A 24543-nucleotide genomic window follows, 5' to 3' on the forward strand; every position below is an offset into this window, starting at 1 on the left:
ACAGAAACCCCCGTTCATTTGGTCCTGATCGGAATCAGAGAATTTTTTTACCGCAGGGGATGGATAAGGATCGATTTTTAGCTACGGCTATCCGTTCGAAATATTCTTACTTTCATACACGCTGTTCATCGACGATGAGTTTACGGAATGATAACTTACCCAGAAAGGGGAACGGGGGCTATAAATACGCAAGTACGATAAAGAGATCTTTTGGGGTGATACCGCCGAATCGCTTATAGGACGGTTTTGCATGCCGATCGGTGAAAAAGGGTATTTATGATGCAGGAGGTCGACGTGTGAATCGATTTCTCACGTAGGTAAGCACGCGTGGCACAGCTGAGTTAGGAAATGTTCAATCTTACCGTGTTAATGACGGTATTCCGATGCACGTTTCGCCAACTTCGCGATTCAATTTATTAAATAGGTTTCTCCACGCCGTCGACACCCTTCAAAAAATCAGATGATGCATCTCCAGGTTATACATAATAACGTGTGCAGCACTTCTATCCCTTCGTAAAATATTGGAACATACATATATATATATATACGGATATGTATATATATTCACCCCCGTGATTCGAAGAGTACACAATGAATATTGCATACCGTATATGAAAACACGGAAGAGCGAAGGTGAAGGAAAAGAGAAAGAAGGATAGATATAGCAGGATCTGGAGAGGCGTGAGCCGTATGTAAACATCGATCACTCATAGTCAAAAAGGCTGGTTGCTCTCTCGGATAGATTGCTCCAGCTTATGGTATAACCCGCGCTAAGGAGAGCGTCAAAGTTCGTTGTACGCTTTTTCGGCTCTCCTCAGAAAAATCCTAAACAGCGCGCTACCAGATGAAACGTGAAGGGTGGTGAATGTTCCAGTCCATACCGCTGGGTAAAATCATTCCTTTAGATGTGTGCAAAAAACGTACATACGATAAATTTCCATGGAAGAATATAAATTTCAAACAAATGAATAAAAACAAGAAAACAAACCCAGTTCACTTTGCTGATTTTCTTAAATCTCGACACATAGAATTTACTCTAATTTCAAGTTATTCCACAGGTTACATCCATTTCTTCGGACGTGTGTAAAAAACGTACCAACAATAAATTTCCGTGGATGAAGATAAATTTTGAAACAAACCCAGTTCACTTTGCCGATGTTTAAAATCTCTAGACCTACAACTCGCTCTTTTCACAACCGGTAGACGAAAGTTGAGCCAATTGTAAGACGCGTAGGTCGAAAAAGGGCGTTTCGTCCCTAGGGATCGGACCCTTCCGGCTCTCGACCCTCGCTAATTAGTAATCAGGACTCGAGTCGATTAAAACGAAACGTCGTTCCTTACCCCGCTTGATGCCGTGCTCGTTGCGCAATACGATGTTGCGACCGTCCTCTCGACGCCAGGTGACATCCGGTGTCGGAGTTCCGGTAGCTCGGCACCTGAGTCGCACGCTGCCTCCCTCCTCGGTAGTTAGGCCGTCCGTCGAGTCGTCGAGGTCCATTATATCGGGCGGAATCACGACCTCCATGTACCCCATCTGTTTTCAAATTCCATCTCGTTATTCCATCATTTATACGTTGTCCGCACGTACCTTAATTATACTTTCGACATTGCGCTGCGCACCGTCTTCGCATTGCGCGGACTTGCATGCGGGGTGTTATTTGATGATAGAAGGGTGCGCGAGCTGGGTGTCCGTGTTCACCGAAATCTCTGGGATGTAGCCCGGCTGCTTGTCTGTCCGCCGAATATTGTACGGGGGATGTTAAGTCACGTTAATATCGGGCTTTTACTCCTTTCCGCTATTCGGGCTTGGTGCGGCTATTTTACAACCGCAAAATGGACCGCGGATTAACATTGCTCTTGACAGCTGCGCTGCTTGCTCTTCTTCCTTGTCTCACCGCGTGTGCAACTCACCGTGCGGTTGACGAAAAATTAGAAACCAGCTTCCGCGTGGCCGGATATTTTAAAAAGAGTTTCACTCTGCTAGTTCGGCCTAAATTTAAACACAGCGACTGATGTTTCGGCTAATAATTCTTAAGGCTCTGTTTTGGTAGGGTTGGAAAACCTTGTAGCAATGAAAATACAGACGAAAGTTTTTGCCGTCAGGATATTTTATCCCAGCGTCTCTCATCACGTTCAACGTAAGAGCTTCAAATTAATAAATTGAAAAAACATTTACCGAGTATATGGAAGCCCGAAAAATAACATGTGTCGTGTTTTTCGACACATTTATTTTATTTTTTACCGGATGACCGAATCACGCATGCAAAGTAAAAGTATGACGAGGAGGATACAGCGCGGTAAGAAATTGTCACAAACGACGCGAAATTCGATGAAACCAATTTTCTGACACCGATTTTCGCCTTAATCACGATAAACGTCACTCACGTTATACGCTTGACTAAACAGCGATGTGTTTCTCGATAATTCGCGGTTACAGCACAGATGTAGATTGGATTTAATCAAACATGTACGTCTCGCTAAGCGCAATGTATTACACCAACTTACCTGGCTGCGCATCGGGTCAGTATTGACTTGACACATGTAAGTTCCAGAGTCGTTTCGCTGGACATTAGCCACGTGGAGTTTCCACGTGTTGTGGCCATTGTGGGTTACTGAGAGCCGTGGATTATGGGCCACCATGTGCGTGTGAATGGCCAAAATCGCCCTCGAGTCCGACTTTATCCAGGCAACCTGAAAGCATTTAATCAACCCTAAATAAGTAATGTTTACTTCGGTATTCGACTATTCACACCCTAAACGGGACTCTTTACGAAGGTTTGGTGTATCGACAAAATTTTTGATTATCTTCTTAAAGCCGTTTGCGAATCCTTTGAAGTGCAATTAGGTAAAAAGCGGGATACGCTAGTCAGGATTTTCGCTTCTTGTATTTACGTGAAATTCAGGTGAAATCGGAAGTCATTAATTCTTTTCCCAAAACACAAATGATAACACTGCAGAGGAATTTTTCCCCACAGTCGTTGACTCGATAACTTCTTATTAAGGAATACTGAAAATCCCTTCGCCTGTTTCAGAATTTTTAGAGAAAATTCGTTGTCGTTTCTCTTTTCAAACGTGGCTCTTAAGTGTAGTTGAAACACTGTATAAATAAATAAATAGTATTCTCTCACTCAAAGTCAAATAGCAATTTTATAACTCCACGAAATAATTACAAATATATATTACGTCAGTTTCACACGGGCTTATTCGTGAAGTTTGGCTCTCGAGTTAATGCGAGTGGCGCAAAAATTTCAGCGGATGAAAAAATGAAGTGCAAAACCGGCACCGGGCAGTTTCTCAAACTATACAACGTATGGGTCTAGCGTAAAGTTGAGTTTAATCTAGTGGTACCATACATGTAGGCATATATACTTAGGTATATCACACATAGCTATAACACGCAATGTACTTCTGGCCGAAATGTACACCGGCTGTCTAGCATGGTTTAGTACTGTTACTTTGAAAAAATTTATAATTTAAATAAAATCAAGTTTGTTGAAGTGCATCTTGTGTATTCATTTTCGCATTAATCTGAATTTTAATTTCGTGGTTATGAAAGTCCGAATTACTTACAATATAATTTGTATAAACTTGTTCGGTATAAATTTTATTCACGCGTGTTATATATCGCATGAATCGTCGAGTCTATCTCTTCGTGGGGAGAAAATTTGGTGTTTTTATTGTTGACATATTGTTTCAAAAAATTGTACGCAACTTTTCCCCAGCTTTGTTATTTGTGCGTACTATAATAACGATAATGAAGACTGCAGTCAGCTATTGAGGCGACTATTACTTCCGGGTGTTTATGCGCAGGTTGAAAAATTGAATGCTTAGGGTAGGTGGCAGGTTGTAGAAGCGTTTATCGGAAATCAGGCTGCAGACAATGGAAGCGGCGAGAGAGTGCCTGAACGAACGGGCGAACCTGCGAACTACGTTGGTACCTAGCCACGTTGGATACTAACACGCGTGCAGGATCAAGCGGTCGAACTTCCTCCATCCCTCGATCCGCGGAAAATCCACCCTTGCCTCCGTTCCGTGCCGCACTGCACAACGAAGTTGGCGAGGCTGACGCCGCGATCTGTCATATTTCAGGCATAGCTCTATTCAGAGCGCGAAAAGCTTTTAAATTTCGAACAAAAGCGCGCACGTTATCCGAGGCAATACAATTTAAGGTGTACTGCATAAATAACGTTGATGGAGCAGCGTCGCGAGGTGTCGTACGGACCTACGGAAAACGTCACTCATCGCCCCGATGAGAGGAGAATGCATAAAAATTATGCGATTGTATATGTTGTATTGTATATGTATGACTCAATGATCGATTTTCGCATTTACTTATTTATGCACGTTAAGCTTCTTTTTACTACGTTGGCGAATCAAACGATTCATAAAATTATTATATTCATTACAGTTAGAAATAATGGCTAAATATACACTCGATAGGATTTCTTCGTTTAAAAAAACTTTTTTTTTTTTACATTTCTACACACAATTTCTGAAATCGAAGCCTTGAAAGTTCTTCGGCCTGTATTTACGAAGGCAAACGATATGTGCAGAGTGTTGTGAACGGTGTGAAATTGGCACGCAACTATACAATCTAGATTCGCAAGTGAAATTGTATAACATCGCGTTATATTTTGACTGAAAATACGTTACATCTCGACGATAAATGAAAATACAACAAAGAGTTCGCGTTTCCATATTCGAGGTATGTGTGTATACGCTCTTCGGTGCGCTTCACTCAACAGAAAAGAGGGCTAAGGGGGTATATGGACGGGGATGAGTGCGAGGAAAAGGGAGGAAACAAACCACTGCGGTAGTACGGTAGCATTCAGAGTTCTCATTTAGTTACCGGTTGGGAAAAGGACGAAAAAGACGCGAGGAAAAATTCGGAGGGCATTTCTTTTTTTTTTTATTTTTTTTTTTTCAACCGAAAAAGAGAATGAAAATAATTTTGCTTGCGAAAAAACATTTCACCGAGCTTTTTCCTCGTCCCTTTTACTTTGCAGCAGGTACCTACACACCAAAGCCTTCGCATCACTCGTACACGCTGCTAGCGTGATACGGGTGTCGATGATCGTACAGAGAAAAACACTTGACATTATTTCGTATAAGAGATTAATCGCAGCCAAAAAGCATCGTTGCTATCGAGGAAGGAACATTATCGACACATCCTGTTCCCTCCTTGAGCGTGGCACGATCTGCCGTAAACTACCGTGATCCATAAATCCAGGTAAGTAGAGTAAATTCTTTCGTCCTCTGATATTGGTTGGTAACGCAAACCGGCTGCACGCGGCTCTGAATTTTTAGTACCTCTTTATATCCGTTGGTTAGAAAACCTGCGTGGAATTACAGGACTTTTAATTGTTAATTGAACTTACAGGTCCTGTCACGTAGCGTTAACTGTTCTCCGGTAAAATTGTGTTTCTCGGTAGGCAATGACGACAAGACTCGACGATCCAAATGGTGGTTACGGTTCTTGTAACTCAATGTAGTTATTCAATCTTGTTAAATAATGCATGTACGTAAGTTTAGAGGTTGACATTGGAACAAAGAAAAGTTTAATGAAATACTTTTTGACACGGTTAACTTTCGGACGTTTTCGGACTGGTTGCTAAATTCAACAAATTTATCTGTAATCAAAACTAAAATATACTTTTGCCAAACATTGTGTCAGCCGAATACAGACTCTCTTACTACCGTACGGCTGTATTTTCTTGTCTCTAGTGCTAAAAAAACGTGGTAGTTTGTTAATTTGTTTTCAATTCTCATTATTTTCCGGTATAACCGATAATTGCTGGCAGCATTACTCATATTGTCGGCTCCGGTGCATGCAGGGTAAAACGAAACTGTGTCGTTTGTAGAAGCGCCGTACAGTTAGCGAGATTTAGAGTTGAACTTTGAAATTCGAGAGCGTCGAAATCGTTCGTTCGGCGCCGCCACCTCCAGGAACGAAAGAGGCCGAGCGTATCCACGTATCCCCCGCGGCTTATCGAAGTGTCTTCGAATTTTCGGTGGAGGGTACGAGCCACTGAACAGAGAAACGATAGAACTGGAGGTACGGCTGACTACGGGTTGGCGAATTCGGGCCCGGGTGGTCGGGCTGGCTGAAGATTGTAAGCCGCTGTAACAAGGGATTCCAAATCAGAATCCCGCGCCTCTCTCTCTGCCTCGCAACCCCCCGCAGCATCGAATTCGAAGTCTCCACACACCCTGCAAGCTCTCGGAATGTGTATATACGTATATACCTATCCTATATAAGTACATATATAACAGTTGTAATATACAGGATTTCTGAAGGAATTGCCTCCTTCGAGAGACTGTACAAGTGCCGAATTTGGATTCGGTCGTAAAACTACGCCTGCTTAGGCAAACCGATTTTCAGGAGCGCGAGGGTTATAGTTTCTGTATTTTAGGGTCGGAGCGCGTAAGACGTCGTAAAGAGATACCTCTAATTATTGTACACAGTGAATAGTGTCTGAAAGTGCATACAAGATGATTGATTTTTCAATTATTTCTTGTAGCAGTCTCAGCAAAGAAATTTGACTTTGAATTCTATATTTTTTTTCATCCAAGTGCACGATAATTCCAAAAGAAATTACCATCAACTGACAAATAAGTGCTGTACTCGTACAGTAGAATGAAACAATACCAACCAGTCAATCAGTGAATCGACGAAATGTACCAGTCCGTTAATTTTCTCGCGCCGATCGCACAATCGAGGCAAACGGAACCTTGCCCACAAAGCAAAAACATTGTCAGAGATTTTGGCTCCGGTTCTTCGGTGTGTTTGAATTCATATTTTTATCAATACGGCGGTTGTGACGTCGCCGATCACGGAGGCAACGGGTGACGCGCATCCGGGATCTCGGGAAGATCTGAGTCGCGGAAAAATCCGAATCCCAGGGTCGTGGTAGGTGTACATCAGGATACAGATATACGTCGGAGGTCGTTCCAAGTCGACTCTGCTCCGCGGGGTCCGAGGGGTATATCAGCTGGAGACTTTCACGGTCCTCGCTATTTTCCCGGGCTTTCGCCTTCGCGCACTAAGAGGTCTGCTCACTTCGTTTCAGCTCTCACCACTTTTCTACCACTTCGTATCCACTTCAGCCGTTTCGTTGAAGAGGAAGACGGGGGGGGGGTCACAGGGGTGGAATCCATCTCGCGCCCGCTTGATCCCTCTCGTTTGGGACTTGCCTGGTCTAATCCCGTTTCGCATTATCGCACCTGTTCGTGTATAATCGTTGTTTTGTCGTTGTCGTTGTTGTATTTTTATTTATTTTTTTTATTTCATCCGTCTTATACGTCGCGTTTTCATTTTATTCTCATTTTTTCCCATTCGCAACACCTCCGAGTCCTGTTTCCTGCACCAGCTTTTCCCCCCTCTCACTTCCTCGTACCTCATTTCCCTCCTCACCCTTTCCTAGCGTGCCTTTTGACTGCTGATGGGAAGCCCGCGCGGGTCGAGACGTCGAAAATCGTAGAAATTTATTATTTTCCGAACTTCGGTTTGCTCTTACGGGCCGGAAAGCCGGCGTGCGTGGCATGTGGAATTTCTTCGATACCACATCGCGCGGTCGAAGTGACGCGGTGCCATTGTAGTTTTCCCGGTGAATTATATACGAGGCCTAAGCTGCGCTGAGAGATGGGTTTCTCCTGCGCAGGGGCCAAAGGTTCTTCAGAAAACCACTTCTCAAACAGTTTATCCGATTCTTAAAGCTGCGCCACGTTCCGACGCGGGGCTCGGGAGGTTTATCTATAATATCATACGTGCACGGGGAAAAGGAAGATACAGTCAAGGTGTCTCTCGGGCTCGTCACTTACACCTTCTTCCCTCGTGAATACCCGAGGAACCGGAGGATCCCACGAGCCGTCTTAGCATCAGATCATCCCGGAACCACTCTCCCTATTCTCCGAAGAACACGCGGCGACGAGGGATGAAAACCTCGGGGAACCGTTTCGAGCCAATATTTGTCTTCTGTCTGTTCTCGCCAAATCCTTTCCCATGCGAACATATCTCGGCGGTTTTCTCTTGCCGCAGGTGTACCGCACCTTAGGCAGTCAAGTATACCAACCTCCCGTCATATTTGGGGACCCGCCGAGCTAGGAACTGGATGAGGAAAATCCGTTTTCCACCGTCCTAATATCGGGATGGGATTTGTTTCCGAAAAAATATACCCACAAAAAGGGTCGGAGTCGACATTTCGTTTGCCAAGTGTCCGTCAATGAGCCCCAATTACCGCGCGAATCCAAAAGCGTGAAGCGAAGGTGTACGTAGAACGTAGCCTTGTAACGAGCCCCATTCAAGGGCTATATTCAGGCCAATTTAGGGGTTGATTCTCCTTGGTGAAACCAGCGGTATCATCCATTACCAGTTCTCAAATTCGATTTATATCCGTTCCAATTCTTACTCCCACACCGCACAGTCCGTACACGTATATGATATACCTATATATTCCTCCATACAACTTGGACCGATTCTAGACCACGTACGTACTTTTCCCTCGCTTCTCTCTTCATAACATCCTCGGCATCCCTCCGCCACCTTACACCAAGTATTTTTCCTCTCCTCAATGGAAGTGTTCGCCAAGTGAAACACGCAATCAAACCTGCAGGACTTTTCCTCAGAAAGTGAATTACCCGGCTATTCGACGATTTCTTCTCTCATCATTCCCTCTCCTGTATTCCATCTCCGAAGAGATATCCTGGATATTGGTCACGCCATGCGCCACCCATGAACTATGAGAAATTCTTGACAAACTTTCACTTCGCACCGCACTCCGCACATTTTCGATCAGGCGCAGCAACTCGCACGTGTCGAATTGATGTAATGCAGCTGAACGATTCGTATTCGCGGCACGATTCCTCGATGTGTACATCCATAATTTACGAAATTGCATACACATAGTATTCTGCCGCGCAATAAAATTGGCATACACGCGTATCGTATCGCACGTACGATAGAACCGCCGTGAACGCAGAGTAGCTAGCTACGTATGATCTAGGCGAGGTGATTATGCTACGCGGAAATTGTACGAAAGGGTATCAAATTCACCGTGTCCTTCCGGTTGAGAAGTTCCATGCAGGGGGTTGCGGGAACTGCTCATAAAATTGACTACTTATCCTGAAGAGAGAATAGCTCGTCCTTGAGAAGGGATAATACACGTCGGTGTGTATACACGTGCATATAGACACAATCGCAGAAGTTCCATCGTCTGTTCTTAGGAGCCAGGATCGCATAACGTTTGTATTGTTTGCAATTGTGCTCCGCAGTGTACGGACACGGGATTGATAGTATACGCGGCACGGTTCCAACACAGATTCGGAATTAACGGAAGTATACACACGTATAGACACGAGTTCCTTCGGGGCGGTTGGGCGCCGGGAGTTATACCTTGCGTATAGGGTGCCGGGCTGCCTGTTTCGTGCAGTAAACTTAAACAGTCGATTAAATTTGATTGCGGCAGTTAAGAAATTACTACTGAGCCATACTCCTTATTTCAACTGCGAGTTCATTAGTTGCCGCCACAGCTGACGCCTCAGTGCCTTCCAGAAACCTTGGCAAAGTCCTCCTCATCGTCGTCGTCGTCGTCGTCGTTTCATTCAACTACTCTCGAGGCGTTCTTAGGGTGAGTCTGGAAACTGTGGAAACCAAGAACGAGGAATTGGGGATTTGGAACTGGAAACTTGAAAAGCTACGTCGCGATACAATGTATTTCAGTCCCTGCTACAAGGTGTACCAAATGTTTAAACGGTCTTGGCTAACCCGGGCTGTAATCTGGCCCTAATGTAGAACCAGAGGCCGTACTTAGGAGCAACGAATCTCGCCTTGGGATTCGTCCTGCCCGATAGGTGGAGGGAGTTCCTTAACGGTCCCCCCGCGATTACTTATTTCGTAAACAAAACTTCCTTCTGATTACTTTCACGACGATTCCGTGATTCAGGGATTTATGGCGCCAGTGAAAAATAGATTCATCTGTATCAATCCGGATAGGGCCGACGTCGGTACAAACAGGGATGATATACCGGAAGAAATAAAGTTTTCCAATTGTCAATTCACATTTATATCCCGTAGTTTCTTACAGACTGTGTTTCAATGCTTGCGCTATAGACGGCTACGCGTATTTCTACAGTCTCGTTTCGTATTATCATAGACTCAGAACGGCACCGCGACGAGAGATATAGTTGGAAATTATTTTCCAACAGTTTGAAAAGTATTTGAAGAATGTGAACTTTTCCCGGTGTGTGGGTACAGCGGCTGGTACAGTATAGGTTAACGAGACTCGCGCAACGTTAAGGCGAAGTTTTTCACCCCACCGCGTACCACGGATGGTGAATTTCTCGTTATTTAAAACGCGGAGTCTGGTGACTAGACTTTATCTTTATTATCGTGTATAGCGGACCACGCGGGCACTGCAAGCTTGCAGGGCGCATTTATCGCTAGGATAAGCCCGAAAAATATCCGCCTGCAGAATTCCCATTTTTTTACCCGACTGATCCCGCAACTCCTAATCGATTCGTCATTGTGTGAGCAATAATCATTGTTCAAGTCTCGAAACCGAGTCCTTGTTAGGACAAATTGCTAATCACTGTGTCACGTGATGCTAATGCGTGAATAATTACACCTGCAGCAGTTGAAGTATACGCTCGGCGCAATACGTTCGCCGTCTTTACGTGACATCGTTTACCGGCTTTATAGCTTCGTAGAATGTTACCGAGCTTCCAGCACGAAATTATGAACAACGTGACGCGGTAAGGTGCGTTGAAGAAAATTTTTAAAACAGCTGGCCAGTCACAACTTGGCGGTCTCTTCTTACTCCGCGAACATGACGCTCATCTTCAGGCGATGGAACCTTTCATATTTCCATAAAACGGTGATTTTTATTTTTTATTTTTTGGTCTTGTTTCTTTTTTGTTTTGCGAATCTATTTCAAATCGATGCCGGGCGTCGTCTATAAGTCGATAAAAATGCATGACTTCGAGACCCGTCGACGTGATAATCTATAAACATGGACCAGGCGGTACTACATGCATAGAAGCCGGTTACAGATATGGAAAATCGACGGAGCACGGTACGGGAATATATATATATATATATATACTTATACATATGAATGTATGTATATTTATATATGTGGAATACACATTTATTGTTTTCCTTCGATCCCGTCGCGGCTTGACGGCGATGCAAACTGACGTGAAAAATCCGCGTCGCGGCATTCGAAAGGAGAAACTCACCCGACGGAATTTCATCGGATTCAAAACGCTTCGGGAATTTAGAATCGTGCCCGCCGCGCATCACGTATATTCACTATACTATACCTATAAGGTGAAGATGGGGTGAATGCCGGTAGCTATACCGACGATAGTGTGAGGAGGTGGAGGGCGGGCTGAAAGTGAGCTAGGCGTTGAAAATCCAAGGGTGGAAAATCCAAGAAATTCCTCGATTTACGGTTAAAAGTGTTTCGAATATACGCCGGAAACCCGCCGAATCGATTATTGCCTAGCTTTCGCATATATTTGCATTACACAATTATATAACTACATCTGTACGAGATTGACGAGACGTCGGTGCATCTTCCGTTTTTATTATATGCTTCCGTTTTTATTATAGACTTCCGGGATATGCAAATGCAAGAAGACCAAAGTTTTTCATTCATTTGCTACACAATTCGAGGAAATTGATACCCGAGATTTCAGATGCAGTTATCATGATATCTGGCGCGAGTTGCGTTGTATTGTCATCGGAAATTGGGATACTTCGGACTTACCTTGTAAGACTGAAGATGATTGACAACGCAGGTGAACGACACGTCCCGGCCTTGCGTCACGGTGTGATTTTCAAGTGGTGCCAAGAATTCCGGCTGGATCTCCGCCATCGGCATCAGTTGACCTGAATGCAATGAGGAGATTGAAATTGTCGCTGAAACTGTGCGCTATATTACAATTATACGCGATATTGCTCGGCGGTCGTAACGTTCGTATAATCGAGCACTGCAATGATCTGTATATTTCCAATGCATCGCGAGAGCACCTATAACGTGAATTTTCTCTTTGACTCTCTATATTGGCCGCTAGGGCGAAATCATGTTGGCTAAATTGAGTTGGATGAAATAGCTGACCGGATTGCGCCTCGTGCGCTCTCGGTAATTTCGTTCATCTGTTGCTCGGATTCGGTTCCTCACAATACAACCACAATAGATATACCCTATAATTTTCACGTGAGTGAGATAATTTTCGGATAGTTCAACGAGCTTGTACTTCATACGCCAACGAAGTGATGCGAATTTCGTTGTAATTTCAAACCGCAGAATTTGCGAACGATGCGGCGTTATGGCGAATTAGCGCAACGTCGTTAACTCGGCCGTGAAATCGTGCTAAAAAACTACCGTACACTCACAAAGATACAAATATGTATCCAGAATTTGTGTGCAGGGTTAAAAGAGCTTTGTTTCGCCCTGGTATAAATCTGCAGAGAGTCAGCTGAATGATGTTTCAGGAAATGCCTGAATTATGCCGTATCGGGTAAGCAGGTACATTCATCTTTTCCTGGCTAGGTATCATATACGAATAATATATAATAGGAAGCGAAAATACATTCGCACTGTATTTCTGCAGCGAAGCTATTTATTCGTGAGAAAAATAAGTCGCGGCGACGGTGAATCGGTGTAGAATGAATCTGAGCCTGGCGGGCCTTTTTTTCTCCCTTTCTTCCACGGGCTATCATTTCACTTTTTGCTCATACTCGTTCATACCCGATATGACACATCCGATGCGAATCTCGATCGAAGAATGTTCCACTCCCCGCCTTTGACAAGTGTGTTTTTATTCATAAGCAGATTTCTTGCCGCGTAAAAGGGGGGCCGAAAATGGCAGACGCATTAACCACCTTGGCTTCGTTCGAGCCTCGTCCCCACCCCGAGAAAATCGACTGAATTCCAAGCAGCCCTTACATTCGCTGCGCTGCCGATCACCGAGCTCTCCTATATACAGGCCGGGTGCTTTTTCTCCATCACCTGCCCCATTTTCTCCTTTTCTTTTCATTTCTTATCGCGCCAATAACGTTTTTCCGCCTTACGGTTTGACAAATCGAGGAATTGATTCGGCTCGGCGATACGCGAGCGCGTCATAATACGTATACATAATGCCGATAATTCCGGCATCACGCAGTCCTGCATCACCCGGCTGGGGTGAATCTTCCGATGCGGATGTCGGGGGTGCGGAATGAGGAGGAAAGCTCAGTGATACAGCGCCAAATCAGCTGTGAATGATACATAGGGCGGCTGTTTCGCGAATTGGGTGCCATCCGAGCTGCCTGCGTACAGAATTTTGGCCAGCTTGAATACAGCGGTTTACTGATCATTTTTTCCTCCGAAAACAGCTAACGTGAACGAAAAGTGTAGAGCACTATTAGCCGAAGTATGAATTCGATCTTTGTCAAGCTTCGCAAAACTTCGAAGAAATTCACCTTGTGTCTAGAATGTTTAGACGTATCTGCAAGGGATGAAAATCCGCGAGGGTGTAAAAGTAGAATGTTCGATGCTGAAAAATAGTACGTATTTTTCCTGAAACGTTATTATTTAGCTGGCACAATTCGAGAATGAAATGGCATCCGCGGACGGTGAGGAAAAGGGAGGAAGAGAATAGCGTGAAAGTGAGGATGGAAACGCAGATACGGATGTCTAACGTAATTTCCGCCTGGGGTGGCTGGTGATGTCTGAGACTCGTCGCCGTAAGCCAATGAATTTTGGAAACGATTTTACGGCAAACCACATATTCTTCTTACTTATACGTATAACAAAACGCGCAAAACCACGACGAAAAAAAGTTTTCTATCTTTGCTTCAGCTGTGCTTACCCTTTTTTTTTTTACACCATAACGGGCTTAAAACTTTTTCGCTATAAAATCAAATTTTATTTCGAGCGTCAAAATCTTAGAGCTTAACTGTAAGGGTAAGACCGCCAGGGCGTTATCTTTAAGAAACTCGGAGCAGCGTTTGCAACTCAACTCCTTAAGCCCGCTCGTGGTTGAGCTTGAATATGCGTATAAAATGTACATTTCTCTGTCTCTTTCTCTCTCTCTCTCTCTCTCTCTCTCTCTCTCTCTCTCTCTCTCTTTCTGGGTATCAGAAGCGTCGGGATAAAGGGGTTTCCGCGGATTCGCTGTTTCCGAGTGGCTGTAGGTGCCCCGGTTATTTCGAAAAGCAAGTCCCCGCCGGCATCCATTTGCTTAGAAATTGATACGGTCCAGCCGAATCACTTTCCGAAGGATCAGCGTAAGCGCGTAAGCTCTTGTACAATTTCGAACTTGTGTGCGTGGACCGATCCGGACACCGACGATATCTCGGGAGTAAGGAAGGCGAGAGTTTCGGGCACTCTCTGAATTGGCATTCAATACCCTCCCGCTGGCAGCCAACCGTCAACTCTCGGCCGTCACGGTTCGTTTTCCAGGCAGTAACCGCGTACTGGCTCACTCAAAGTCCCGTAGTACCAAAATCTCCACTTATACTCGAGACTGCTCCTCGATGGGGGGGTCGAGCAACCCCAGCCGACTGCTTTAGGGGTCTCTTAGCGAGGAGCTGGAGCTGCGACGTTGTGCAGCTTAACCATGCTGTAATCGATCTTGACTCCTGAAAAGATTCGGATTTCCGGACACGTTTTCAGCTGTAGGTACTCGTTCCTCGTACGACTCTCGCCCCTACCTGCCGCCCTTCCGGCTATTCGACGCTTCAAACAGCGTCGCGGCGTCTCGCCTGCAGTTACGCATTCCATTTCGTTTATATTAAAACGGGTGACGACCAACCGCCGAGGACAACGGGGCGAGCTTAGTTATCCTCCCCCCCTCAGGAAAGGAATTGGAATATTTTTGGTCTCTTTCGCGAGGCAGGCTCCTCCTCTGCGTGCAAATCTGTATCCGTGCGTACACAATGTACAGCGTTACACACATGTATTGTATGTGTATATTCGGAGCGAGAGAAAATCCTTACTTCCTTCCTTTCTCTCCCTAGCCGGGTGAACTGGACTTTTATCTTTTGATGACAACCAGCGGCATGAACAGCAGCCGCAGCGGTATGGTAAATAAATGGTCCTTGGTCGAGATGAAGTGACTATCTCTCGCGCATTTAGGGAACCTCTCCAGTACTTACGAGGTAAGCGGTTGTTGCCCCCGAGGTAGTGGCGGGTCCGGTAGCTAGTGAATATAATTCCGTAGCTGGGAACCACGTGTCTGACGTTCGTTTCACGATGCGCAATGGCAAAGTTTCCAGCCGGAGCCCCGACCTTCGATTCCCGAAGAGATTTTAGTCCCGAACAAGCCTCACGTTCGGAATACTTGCGCATTGGAAGTAAGTCGGAACCTTTGGTATTATACGTATACATGCAATATACACAGGCGTATAAACTGAGCTCAAAGTGTCAACGAAGTTCAGCAATATTCGAGGACCTTCCAGCAGACCTTCGAACATTCCCCATGCGTAGGTAATTAACGTTAAAGTCAGCACCTTCCTACGAAAGCTATAAAATTCATCGCCCCAGGATTGATCGGAGTGAGCGTGGTTATGCCGTCAGCTATTTCATTCCAACCGTCGTGCATTTCAACGTCAATAAACGTCACACGATTCAGCATAACGCGATACATACGCCTATAGGTCAAGTTTATTTCCAGGTGAGAGAAAATGAAATACCTATAATACGAGAAGATTGAACTCACCGAATGTGGAGTGAAGGAACGCAGCAAGTACAAGTGCGAGGCTGACGTCACTCGGGGCCATGCCATAGGCTGTGGACTCTCCTTGTGTTCGCTCCTTCTGAAACGATAATGTCGAATAATTGGGGCTGTAACGATGTCTTGAAATTTCGTTGAAAAGAGATTTACAAGGGTGGATAGGTATGTACGTATTGCATATGCATAAAGAAGATGAACAAAAAAAAAAACATGAGGTGAAACCGATAACCGTGAATTAAGCAGAGTAAATAATACCCCCGATTGAATCAAACGGTGCTCGAAAAGGCTAACAAGCGTATTAGGAAGTTGATGAAAACATCGATTCGGATAAGTGAACCTGCACCGATTAAATCAGGGAGTTTAATTTTGAGCGAGGCGATGGAAGCTCCTTTAATTTGTTAAGCGAAAGTTGGAGGCTTGAAGATCAGGGATTCGGGCAGTGAATTTTGATCCCATCGACGTTTCATATTATATTTCTCTGGGGGTAAAAAGGACGGGTTGTTCCACTCGGGGTGCCGGCGGCGCCCGGGTTTGAGGACCGCGTGAATATTAACTCGACAGTTGGTCGCCACATAAACGCCAACCGTTGATATATCCACCCTGGAGTTCACCCCCCAACCCCCGCCATTCCCGACCCCGATAACACCCTCGACTGCCCCGTGGCACCGCCGCCGTTTCGCATATCCACACGGCCAGACGGCACACAAGCCCGTCAAGAGTTCCACACGCACACGGCATCGCGGCGGAACCGACGGATTGGCTGGAAACGTGTCCGCCGCTCTCTGCAACCGCACACCGAGTCCCTTTATCGCCAAACTAAATGAAAATTTCGCTTACGATGCATCGACCTTTATTCTTTATTGTCTTCTCGGTCCGCTTTCAATCCGACGTCAAAATTCCTACAAATCACAAAACCGCGCGCGCCACTCTGGCCTTTTCTATATAACTGTAGTATATGTATGGAATATACGTGTATACGTATATACATTATACATATACATATTTTCATCCCAATAGAATTGATTCTGCTGTTTGAGGACGGGGGAAAGGAAACCCTCCACCCCGCTGCGCAGCGCCCCGATCACCCTCATGCCTCGAAATCAGGAACCTGTTATTTCCGGTCTATGAAAGCTAAGCAACTTATTTTTATGAGAGCTCGGAAAGACGCCCGGGAAATCTGTATCTTACATTATGTAGTGCACTCGAATAGCCGACCGATTATTCGGAGCTGATCAGGTTATATAAGACGGTAGGTTTGAATATTACAACCACTACAGTCATCCAGTAGATTTTATTCTTTGACCAGCGATTGTGCGGCAGAGAAATGTCACTAAAAATTGATCAGACACTGAATTAGTTAATCAGCGGCTTTGTGTGTTTTATAACAAACGATCGTGATTGAAACTAGCTTTACCCTCTAGCAAGTTTTTTTTTTTTCATCTGTGGGCGTATCAAGCACGAGGCGTTCGTGCATGGAGAACGATGGAAATCGAAGATCTGCGAAAATTTCAGTTTTTTATACCTGAGCGAATTAAAGACGTTTCTTTGAGGAGAAGGGTGTAGGTACTTTGGATATAACGGCCGCCTTCATCCTTCGGAGAATCAAGGCTTACACGGGTACGTAGCTTGCAAACGGGTAAGCATGAAAAGAATGATAAAAAACCAACTAGAGAAATACAACAAAAATATAAATATATCACGTCATCCGCGTCACAGAAGGTAGCGTATTGACAGTTTTGCGTCGTTGAAGGACCTGCCAGGGATGTAACAGTGTCTCGGCAATTATAGACTGCGTTTGCACCAGGTTCACCAAGTTGGATACAGATGTAACGGAGACGTAACCACATTGACTTTTTGTACAGATCACTTGTGGGAACTTTAAGTTAGACGGGACAGGAACAAATAGAGACAAAACAGAGGAACAAGAAATATTCTTTAGAAGTCTAGTTTCGACCGTATCATGAGCCTTGACATTTCGTCGCTACCATTCGGTACATACGATAGAGTGAGGAGCTGGTGGTCCGTGACATTGCGCTACCTATACATAGGGGAGGACGAGTAAAGAGACGAAAGGAAAGGCTGATTCCGAAACCGTGCGCGATTTTGCGCACGGTTGTTTAGCCCGGCCGTTACGAGGATGGGATGAAGATGAAAAACCAGAATTCGAGAGCGACGAGGAGAGGAAGGATTAGGGGAAATGCCAGGGAACAATATTCGCGTAACAAGTAGAAGCGAAAATACAGCTGTTCCGCTCCGTTCAGTTCCGTTTTGTTTCGTTTCGTTTCGTTTCGTCCCGGCGCGGTTCTGCTTATACATCGTGCTTCCTCCTAGTCGCAGGATTCCCGTCGCGGGCCCGGCTCTCCCTCCTCCTTGATCGTGCCCACTGTTCTGCGCTTGAGATATGGTCTAATGTAATTGTTCCCTCAAGCGAGTAAATTGTTTTTTCCGCCTTTCCTTCAAACACATGTTACTCGATGTCTGCTGGCGACACGGGCCTCGAGGGTACGGAAGAGTGAATGAGTGACCGTGTGTCTAACTAACAATAAGTTGCTCGATCCGTCAGGCGAATTCCCCTGACCGCGGAATGGTCAGCGGGGAAGAAGTGTCGGACGGTTCTTTGGGGAGCGAAGGTCGTCTTCTGGTTGACCGAATATTCAATTTCAGCCAGCGTTTCATTGAAGCTAGGCGACCCTCGTTATCAGAGGTCGTTATCAATTGAGCCACCGCGGGAATTAAAGCAATACGTCCGGGTCGATATCGCCTAGATTTTAAGGCCCAATCGCACGAAAACGCGCAGTCACCTTTCCTCTTTAAATAACACGATGGCTGACGTTTAATTCGGTAATTTTCGCCGGCTCGATTGTTGCGTTCTTGTCAGGTTTTGAGTTAATTAGCTCTTTCAAGGAGGACGGAAAGAAAAAGCTCGAGACCGCGCCGCGACTTTGCAAAGAATTCCGAGTACACGGTAAACGCTTTGAGGTAGAATTTCGGAATGTGATTGTGCCACGAAAATAATTCCCTTTTCGCAAAATCTCTCGACGAAACATTCCAAGACCTCTCACCGCAAAGGAGACTCGACATTTTCTACCCCCGGTTCTTTCATCGAGTTTATTTCAAGAGGCCCCAAAAGCTGCCCTGATCGCCTAGCCCGATTTATCTGTATTTACGTTCTCGGATATTGTTATACCGTTTTAAAACTTTACGATCTGTACACCGTTCACGCCTCCCCTGAAAACAGTAAATCTATATTATACAAGTGAAGAGAATCACGCCGAGGGTAGGCAGGACTTTCAGTTTATCCCCCCCCCCCCCACTCTCAGTGAACGGCATCTATCATAAACGTCAATAACATTGTCCTAGTCGGCTATCGTCGGATGAGCTGGTTCAAATATCCCAAACGAATAAAAGACGGAATAGAAAGGATCCGAGAAGTCGATATAGCGTCAGATTAATGCGTATCAGATACACCATCGAAGGTATAGGTATGTATAGGTAAGCTGTTGCGAGACCGAGCGTTGTCAGAAGCCATTTCAACTCCAAGGCGTTCCATCCCCGCCTCACCCTACCGCCAACATCCATAATCCTTCGCGTACCGGCATTAAGCGACCATGGCCATGCTGTATCAGCTTTCCCAGAGTCTCTCTCTCAGGCCGGGAAGACGCGGCCGCGTTGTTTAGAATCAGCACTAATTCCCCGGCAGCATTAGTCGGCAAGTTGAGGTCGCCTGGTTATTTCCCCTCGATTAGTATAGTCGCGGTTCAATTCCGATAGCCTCGGGATTTCATCCCCGAATCCTCGAGCTTGAAACGCGAGCTTCTGACTCGACGCGAGAATAAAGCTTGATTCAGCGCGAGTCCTGCGGCCGCGTTGATCCGATCAGAAGCGGTTATGGTATGGTTAAATATGCCTCCGCAGGTTAGCTTCGCGACGCCTCGCGGCCCGTGTGAGTTACGAGGCTAATGCGGATGTAATGTACTTCTCCTTCTGCCTCCACCCGCCGCCCCCAGCCTCCTTCACCTCAGTTGATCCATATTCCGTCGACTTCAACACCCGGTCCGAATCACGCAAGGCATTTATATATTAACCCTGCCGAATCTACCTGCCACTCTGTGAGCACTTGTCGTTCATCCGAAATCTATGCGTCCTGTAATCAAGCCTTCGTCGTTGACCGAAATAAGTGTGGATCGTTTATCGTAACTTGATGCAATTATGAGATTTATCTCACCCGTGAACTGTGTATAATAATGAACGGTTGTTCCTGAGTCGTGTAAACAGCTCGCTGGTTTTTTGTTCCCGGCGATTCATCGCCGCTTAAATTTTTAATTAAAACGTCGTTTTGTACAGAGAGGAAAAAGAGCTTCGTCGCTCCTGGTGCTCGGCTTGAATTACGCCTGAGGGAAAAAGAGAGAGAGAGAGAGAGAGAGAGAAAGAGATTTGCTGGGTTGCAGAGAGAATCTCCAGCGGCAAGGCTTCGGCGCAAGAAATCACAAAATAGGCGAGAGAAATAAACTAGGAACCGAAACTGAATGTTAATTTATGCTCAATACTTGGTTTCTTTTCTCACATTTTCTCTATCCCCCTTTCTCTTTCCTCTTCTTTATCCCTCTCTTCTGCTTAAGCCGCTCAAGAGAACGGCATAGAAAGGAGCTGGTGGCTTTCAGGGGGAATAAAGGGGGAGGTTTAATTCCTTCCTTCCCCGGTATTTCACTTCTGGGAATAACGTATTTTACCAAAGAAAAAAAAAAAAGAAGAAGAATTAGAAAAAATAATGACGTTACATACAATGGCTCGATATCTTTTTTTCCTCTCTTCCTGATCTCTTTCTTGAGCTTTCGTTTTCCCGAGTCGAGAAATCAATTGTATAACAATTCTTTATGCTAAATATGTAGAAGAGAAAACATGATCTTGTCGTTCAAATCTCGACGGAGAGGAAGTGGAAATTCTGCAACCAATTTATACGATATCATTTGTGAAATATCGCAGTCCATTTGAGGTAGCATTATGGAATTATCAACCTCCGTTTAGGCCTACCGATAAAATATGATAAAGTATAAATTCAGCGAGGATCGCGGTCGCGTTTTCTCAGCATTATATAGCAGACTCTCGACTTTCAAGAAAATAATGCGGACGAGTTTCATCTCAAACAGCCCGATCATTCCTAATGGCTGTGAAATCACGTGGCCATACACGTATAACGAAGGCACAGACGCAAGGGTAAGTTGTAAGAACGTCTACCGCACGGTTTGAAAATGTAAATATCTATAACTTTTGACACGTGCGGTGGAAAGTTGAGGCTACGAAGGATTTTCAAGTTCCCCGAACTCATGTATAAAATTGAGTCGATCCCGGCCTAGAGCTGGAGTATAAGTACAACGTGACCTGCTTTCTCGGTGCGTGAACGGCGTAACACGAGGACAATTATTAAAGTAAGAAAGACGGCTTCTGCGTCCCAAATCCCGCACTCTTGCGCGTAGGGAAACTGATCTTGCCGGAAAGGACGGCGGTCGAAATAGCTCCAATAACTCGAGCGAAGGTCTGCGATTATCACTCGACAGGACGACTAGGACCCGGTTACACGGAGCGTGGAGGACGAGTACACAGTGGCTGTCACTAATCGGTGTGTCCTCTTCCCGCCCAGGGTGGGCCGTGTTTCTGCAGGGAATAGTTATCCCCGTGAAATGAGTTCGAGCCCGGCTTGTTCTTCGGGGCTAAACGCGCTGAGGAAAATCGAGGGTGTTGCTGGAGGTTTGGGGACGACGGGGAAAACTAGAAGGGATTCGGGCGAAGGTCAGAGGTGGCTGCTGCGGGGGCTGGAGATTCTTAGCCGGAGAGCTTAAGTTAAGCCCGCGACGCCGGCTCATTGCTAACAACGGAAGGAAGAGGAGGCCGCAGCCTCCCTCCGCCCCCGGCTTTCGAGCATCCGCTCCATCCTCCGTTTCTCGGAAACACGAAACGAAATCTCTTTCTTCACTTGGCGTGCTATTCGTCTCTTGTTATAGAAAAGACTCGGGGCTGCTTCAGCCGCAAACACCGAATCGTACAGGCCCGAGGAAACTCCACCCCCTCTTCTTTGCTCGTAAGGAATTCCTACCTAGCAGCGTACAAGATTAGCCGCCTTACTTTATATTTGGCTAATCTCTGAGGTTTTCGCATCTTTGATCCAAGGCTCCAGATACCGAGGCGAATCTTGAGCCTTGGTCTATCAATTTCAAGAAATACTTGTCGACGTGACTGAAGATTGCTAATTTTCTTTCCAACTTCCCGCAATGGAATTGGAGCTCGGAAGGTACATGACGTGTAGTAGGTTGCTACGGTGTCGGGGGAACGTGGCACCGAAATTGATGTCGAAGATTAACGATTGAAAGTCGTCGCTGCAGGGTCCAGCTCGCACCGTTCACCAATCTCGGGAAACCGAGAAAAATGGCTCAGACCGGAGTTTAATCCTATTTCAAACTTTCCCGTGCAACTGACCGGAAATTTAGAGATCTAACCCGGGAGATGGTCTCACTCGGAGCCGCGATGCGGCGCCCTTTATCGTTAAAGCCGTTGTTTTCACCGCCGTATTATAATATGCTATCTACTTGTCATCTCCGTTCTTCCGAGTCGACTGCCATACGTTATTAACTAGGCTCATTTGTCAGCCAACGTGTATAGGTTTAGTTCGAGGAAGAACCGGATTACGCAGAACCGCCATTTCTCCGTCCGTCACCCTGTCCGCCCACGACATATTCACTGAGAGTTATTAACGCGGGCTGCGGGTTCCATATCTTCTATCGCTAATTCTGAGACTCGGTAAAACCGACATGCTTTAGCCTTACACAAAAGGTCGCATTGTTCAGAATCTTGATACTTTCAGCGCGCGTGTAAATAAAGAAAAAAAAAAAACAAACAACGTTATCCTTCAACAGATGAAACCATTATCGATATTTATATCATATAACTCGATTCATCTTTAGTTCTAAATTGAAACGAAAATACGATTCTTTTTGCGAAGATTTTTAGCAGTATAGAAGTTAAATTCTCGGTTAAATTCATTTGAAGCATCCATCGCCACGGTCATAACCAGACAAGCAACTGCTCGCGTGGCACTGGATGGCATCAATTGGCACTTACAGTGGTCCCTACTTCCGATTACAGCGACCTTACCCGTGTCGCATGTCCCTCGGCAGCTCCTTCGAGCCTTTCCCGCTGTCCCACATTCATCCCACACCTCGCTCTGTTCCTTAACCCGAGGACCTCGAGACCTCTGATCCTATTCCCGACCCCGGGTCTCAACCCTGAAATCCGCCTTGGAATTAATCACGCCAAATTTCGCTCCTCCTCGGTACGCCAGTTCGGCCTGCACAAGGAGACGCTTGCGAAAATCCAGCATTTTATTCCGCGTCAGTGAAACTTGAGGCCGACGTATATATAGAAGAGCGAGGATGAAGAGCGAGTAAACGGTCGAACGAGTCCTCGATTTCAACGGAGTTCCGAGGAGTCGACAGCCCTGGCTTCATTCGAGCAGAAATTCATTCGGTCATTTTTCTTCCATCGATTTATACTCAAGCTACCGACTTAAATCTTGCATCCCGGAACTCTAACGGTAGCAGAACGGCGATTCCCTGCGGAGTACAAATCTCCTGAGATTCTACCTTCCGATAACTAACAGATAACGAATGCCGGTATTGCGCTGATGAAATTATCAGCGTATATACAAGTTGCCTTTCAAACTTGTGGCTCCCGTAGGCCGCGAGCTAACGAAATAAAATATTCCGTATTGCTCAATGATCGAGAGATCGATGAGCTATCAGTCGTCGATTATCGAAGAGGTGAATTTTGGCAGCTGTGCATGCAGCTGGAAAAGTCGGCAAAGTCGAGTTTTCGTCGCACCGGCTGTCGGTGCATCGAAAACTTGGTTCATCCTACGAAGTTAAGGATTGCGGTTTAAACTGTCTGTAAAGTTTGCTTCCGTGTTCATGAGTGAGCAGGCTGCACTTCACCCAGACACCTCTGTAGCTCATACTCCTTTAGTTCGGGTTATAGGTCACGTGAGACGACGCACAGACGTCTGCAGGCGTCCCGACGCCACGGCGTATCCTGCAGTTTGTACAATTTTGACTCACATCAGTTAGAACTTTGAACAAAATTAATGCCACTCGGGGAACGGTGAGTTTTCTACCACGTAGGGAAATGTTTCCAGAAAATATATATTTTATCTCCACAAAACTCGCGACTGAACCGGATATCGCAAACATTTGCTTTCCTACATAGACAACTATTTGATTCATTGTTGATAAAAGCACGCGTGCCGTTTTTAACTTAGAAATTAAAATTGAAGGCAACGGAATCTCGACTAATCCAATTTTGTCAATAAACGAAAAAGCTCTTGTTCGAGGTACGAGCTGAGGAATGTGGATTGTAAATTTTTAACTTTCTCTGATAATCATCGCCAAACAATGTTGTCAACATTGCTCGCGGGCGCTGGTCTGGAAAACGGGATTTTCAAGGCTGAGAAAAGAATTACAACGCGTTAGATAAAATGATGCGGTTGTTGAATATCACGCAAACCTCGGGTGGAAACGTATCCTCGGTGCCAGGGTAGAAACCCGAGGAAACTGTGCGGATCAGTTTTCCGAAAGTTACAAGGGTGATACACCCGGTTATGTGGATATATTGTCATCATTCGGCAGCATTCGAATTCCCCACCGGCGAACTCATTCCTGGCAGCTTAACGACAAGTTGGCAGATGGCGGACGAGGACTTGCACGATACGTGAGCCGTGGAAATCCTCTTGATACTTGCGAGCAGAGGTGGGATTAATGCATTCAGGTTCTAGTACGT

The 24543-nt window shown here is 45.6% G+C and overlaps 1 protein-coding gene across 5 annotated transcripts in view; it reads right to left on the reverse strand.

The window, feature by feature from the left end:
- LOC124184325 (lachesin-like) overlaps window positions 1-24543 on the reverse strand; it is a 60534-nt gene that overhangs the window by 4179 nt on the left and 31812 nt on the right. For 2 of the 5 annotated variants that reach the window (XM_046573897.1, XM_046573896.1), the window contains exons 2-5: window positions 15706-15799; window positions 11769-11890; window positions 2506-2691; window positions 1342-1534 (exon numbers count right to left, since the gene is read on the reverse strand). In XM_046573897.1, coding sequence (XP_046429853.1) covers window positions 1342-1534; window positions 2506-2691; window positions 11769-11890; window positions 15706-15766 — 562 coding nt within the window. In that variant the 5' untranslated portion in view covers window positions 15767-15799. Of the gene's footprint in view, window positions 1-1341; window positions 1535-2505; window positions 2692-11768; window positions 11891-15705; window positions 15803-16989; window positions 17017-24543 lie in introns of those variants that run through there. The other 3 variants (XM_046573898.1, XM_046573895.1, XM_046573894.1) reach the window with 2 other exon arrangements.

This window comes from Neodiprion fabricii, chromosome 6 (genome assembly GCF_021155785.1).
Source record: "Neodiprion fabricii isolate iyNeoFabr1 chromosome 6, iyNeoFabr1.1, whole genome shotgun sequence".
NCBI lineage: Eukaryota > Metazoa > Arthropoda > Insecta > Hymenoptera > Diprionidae > Neodiprion > Neodiprion fabricii.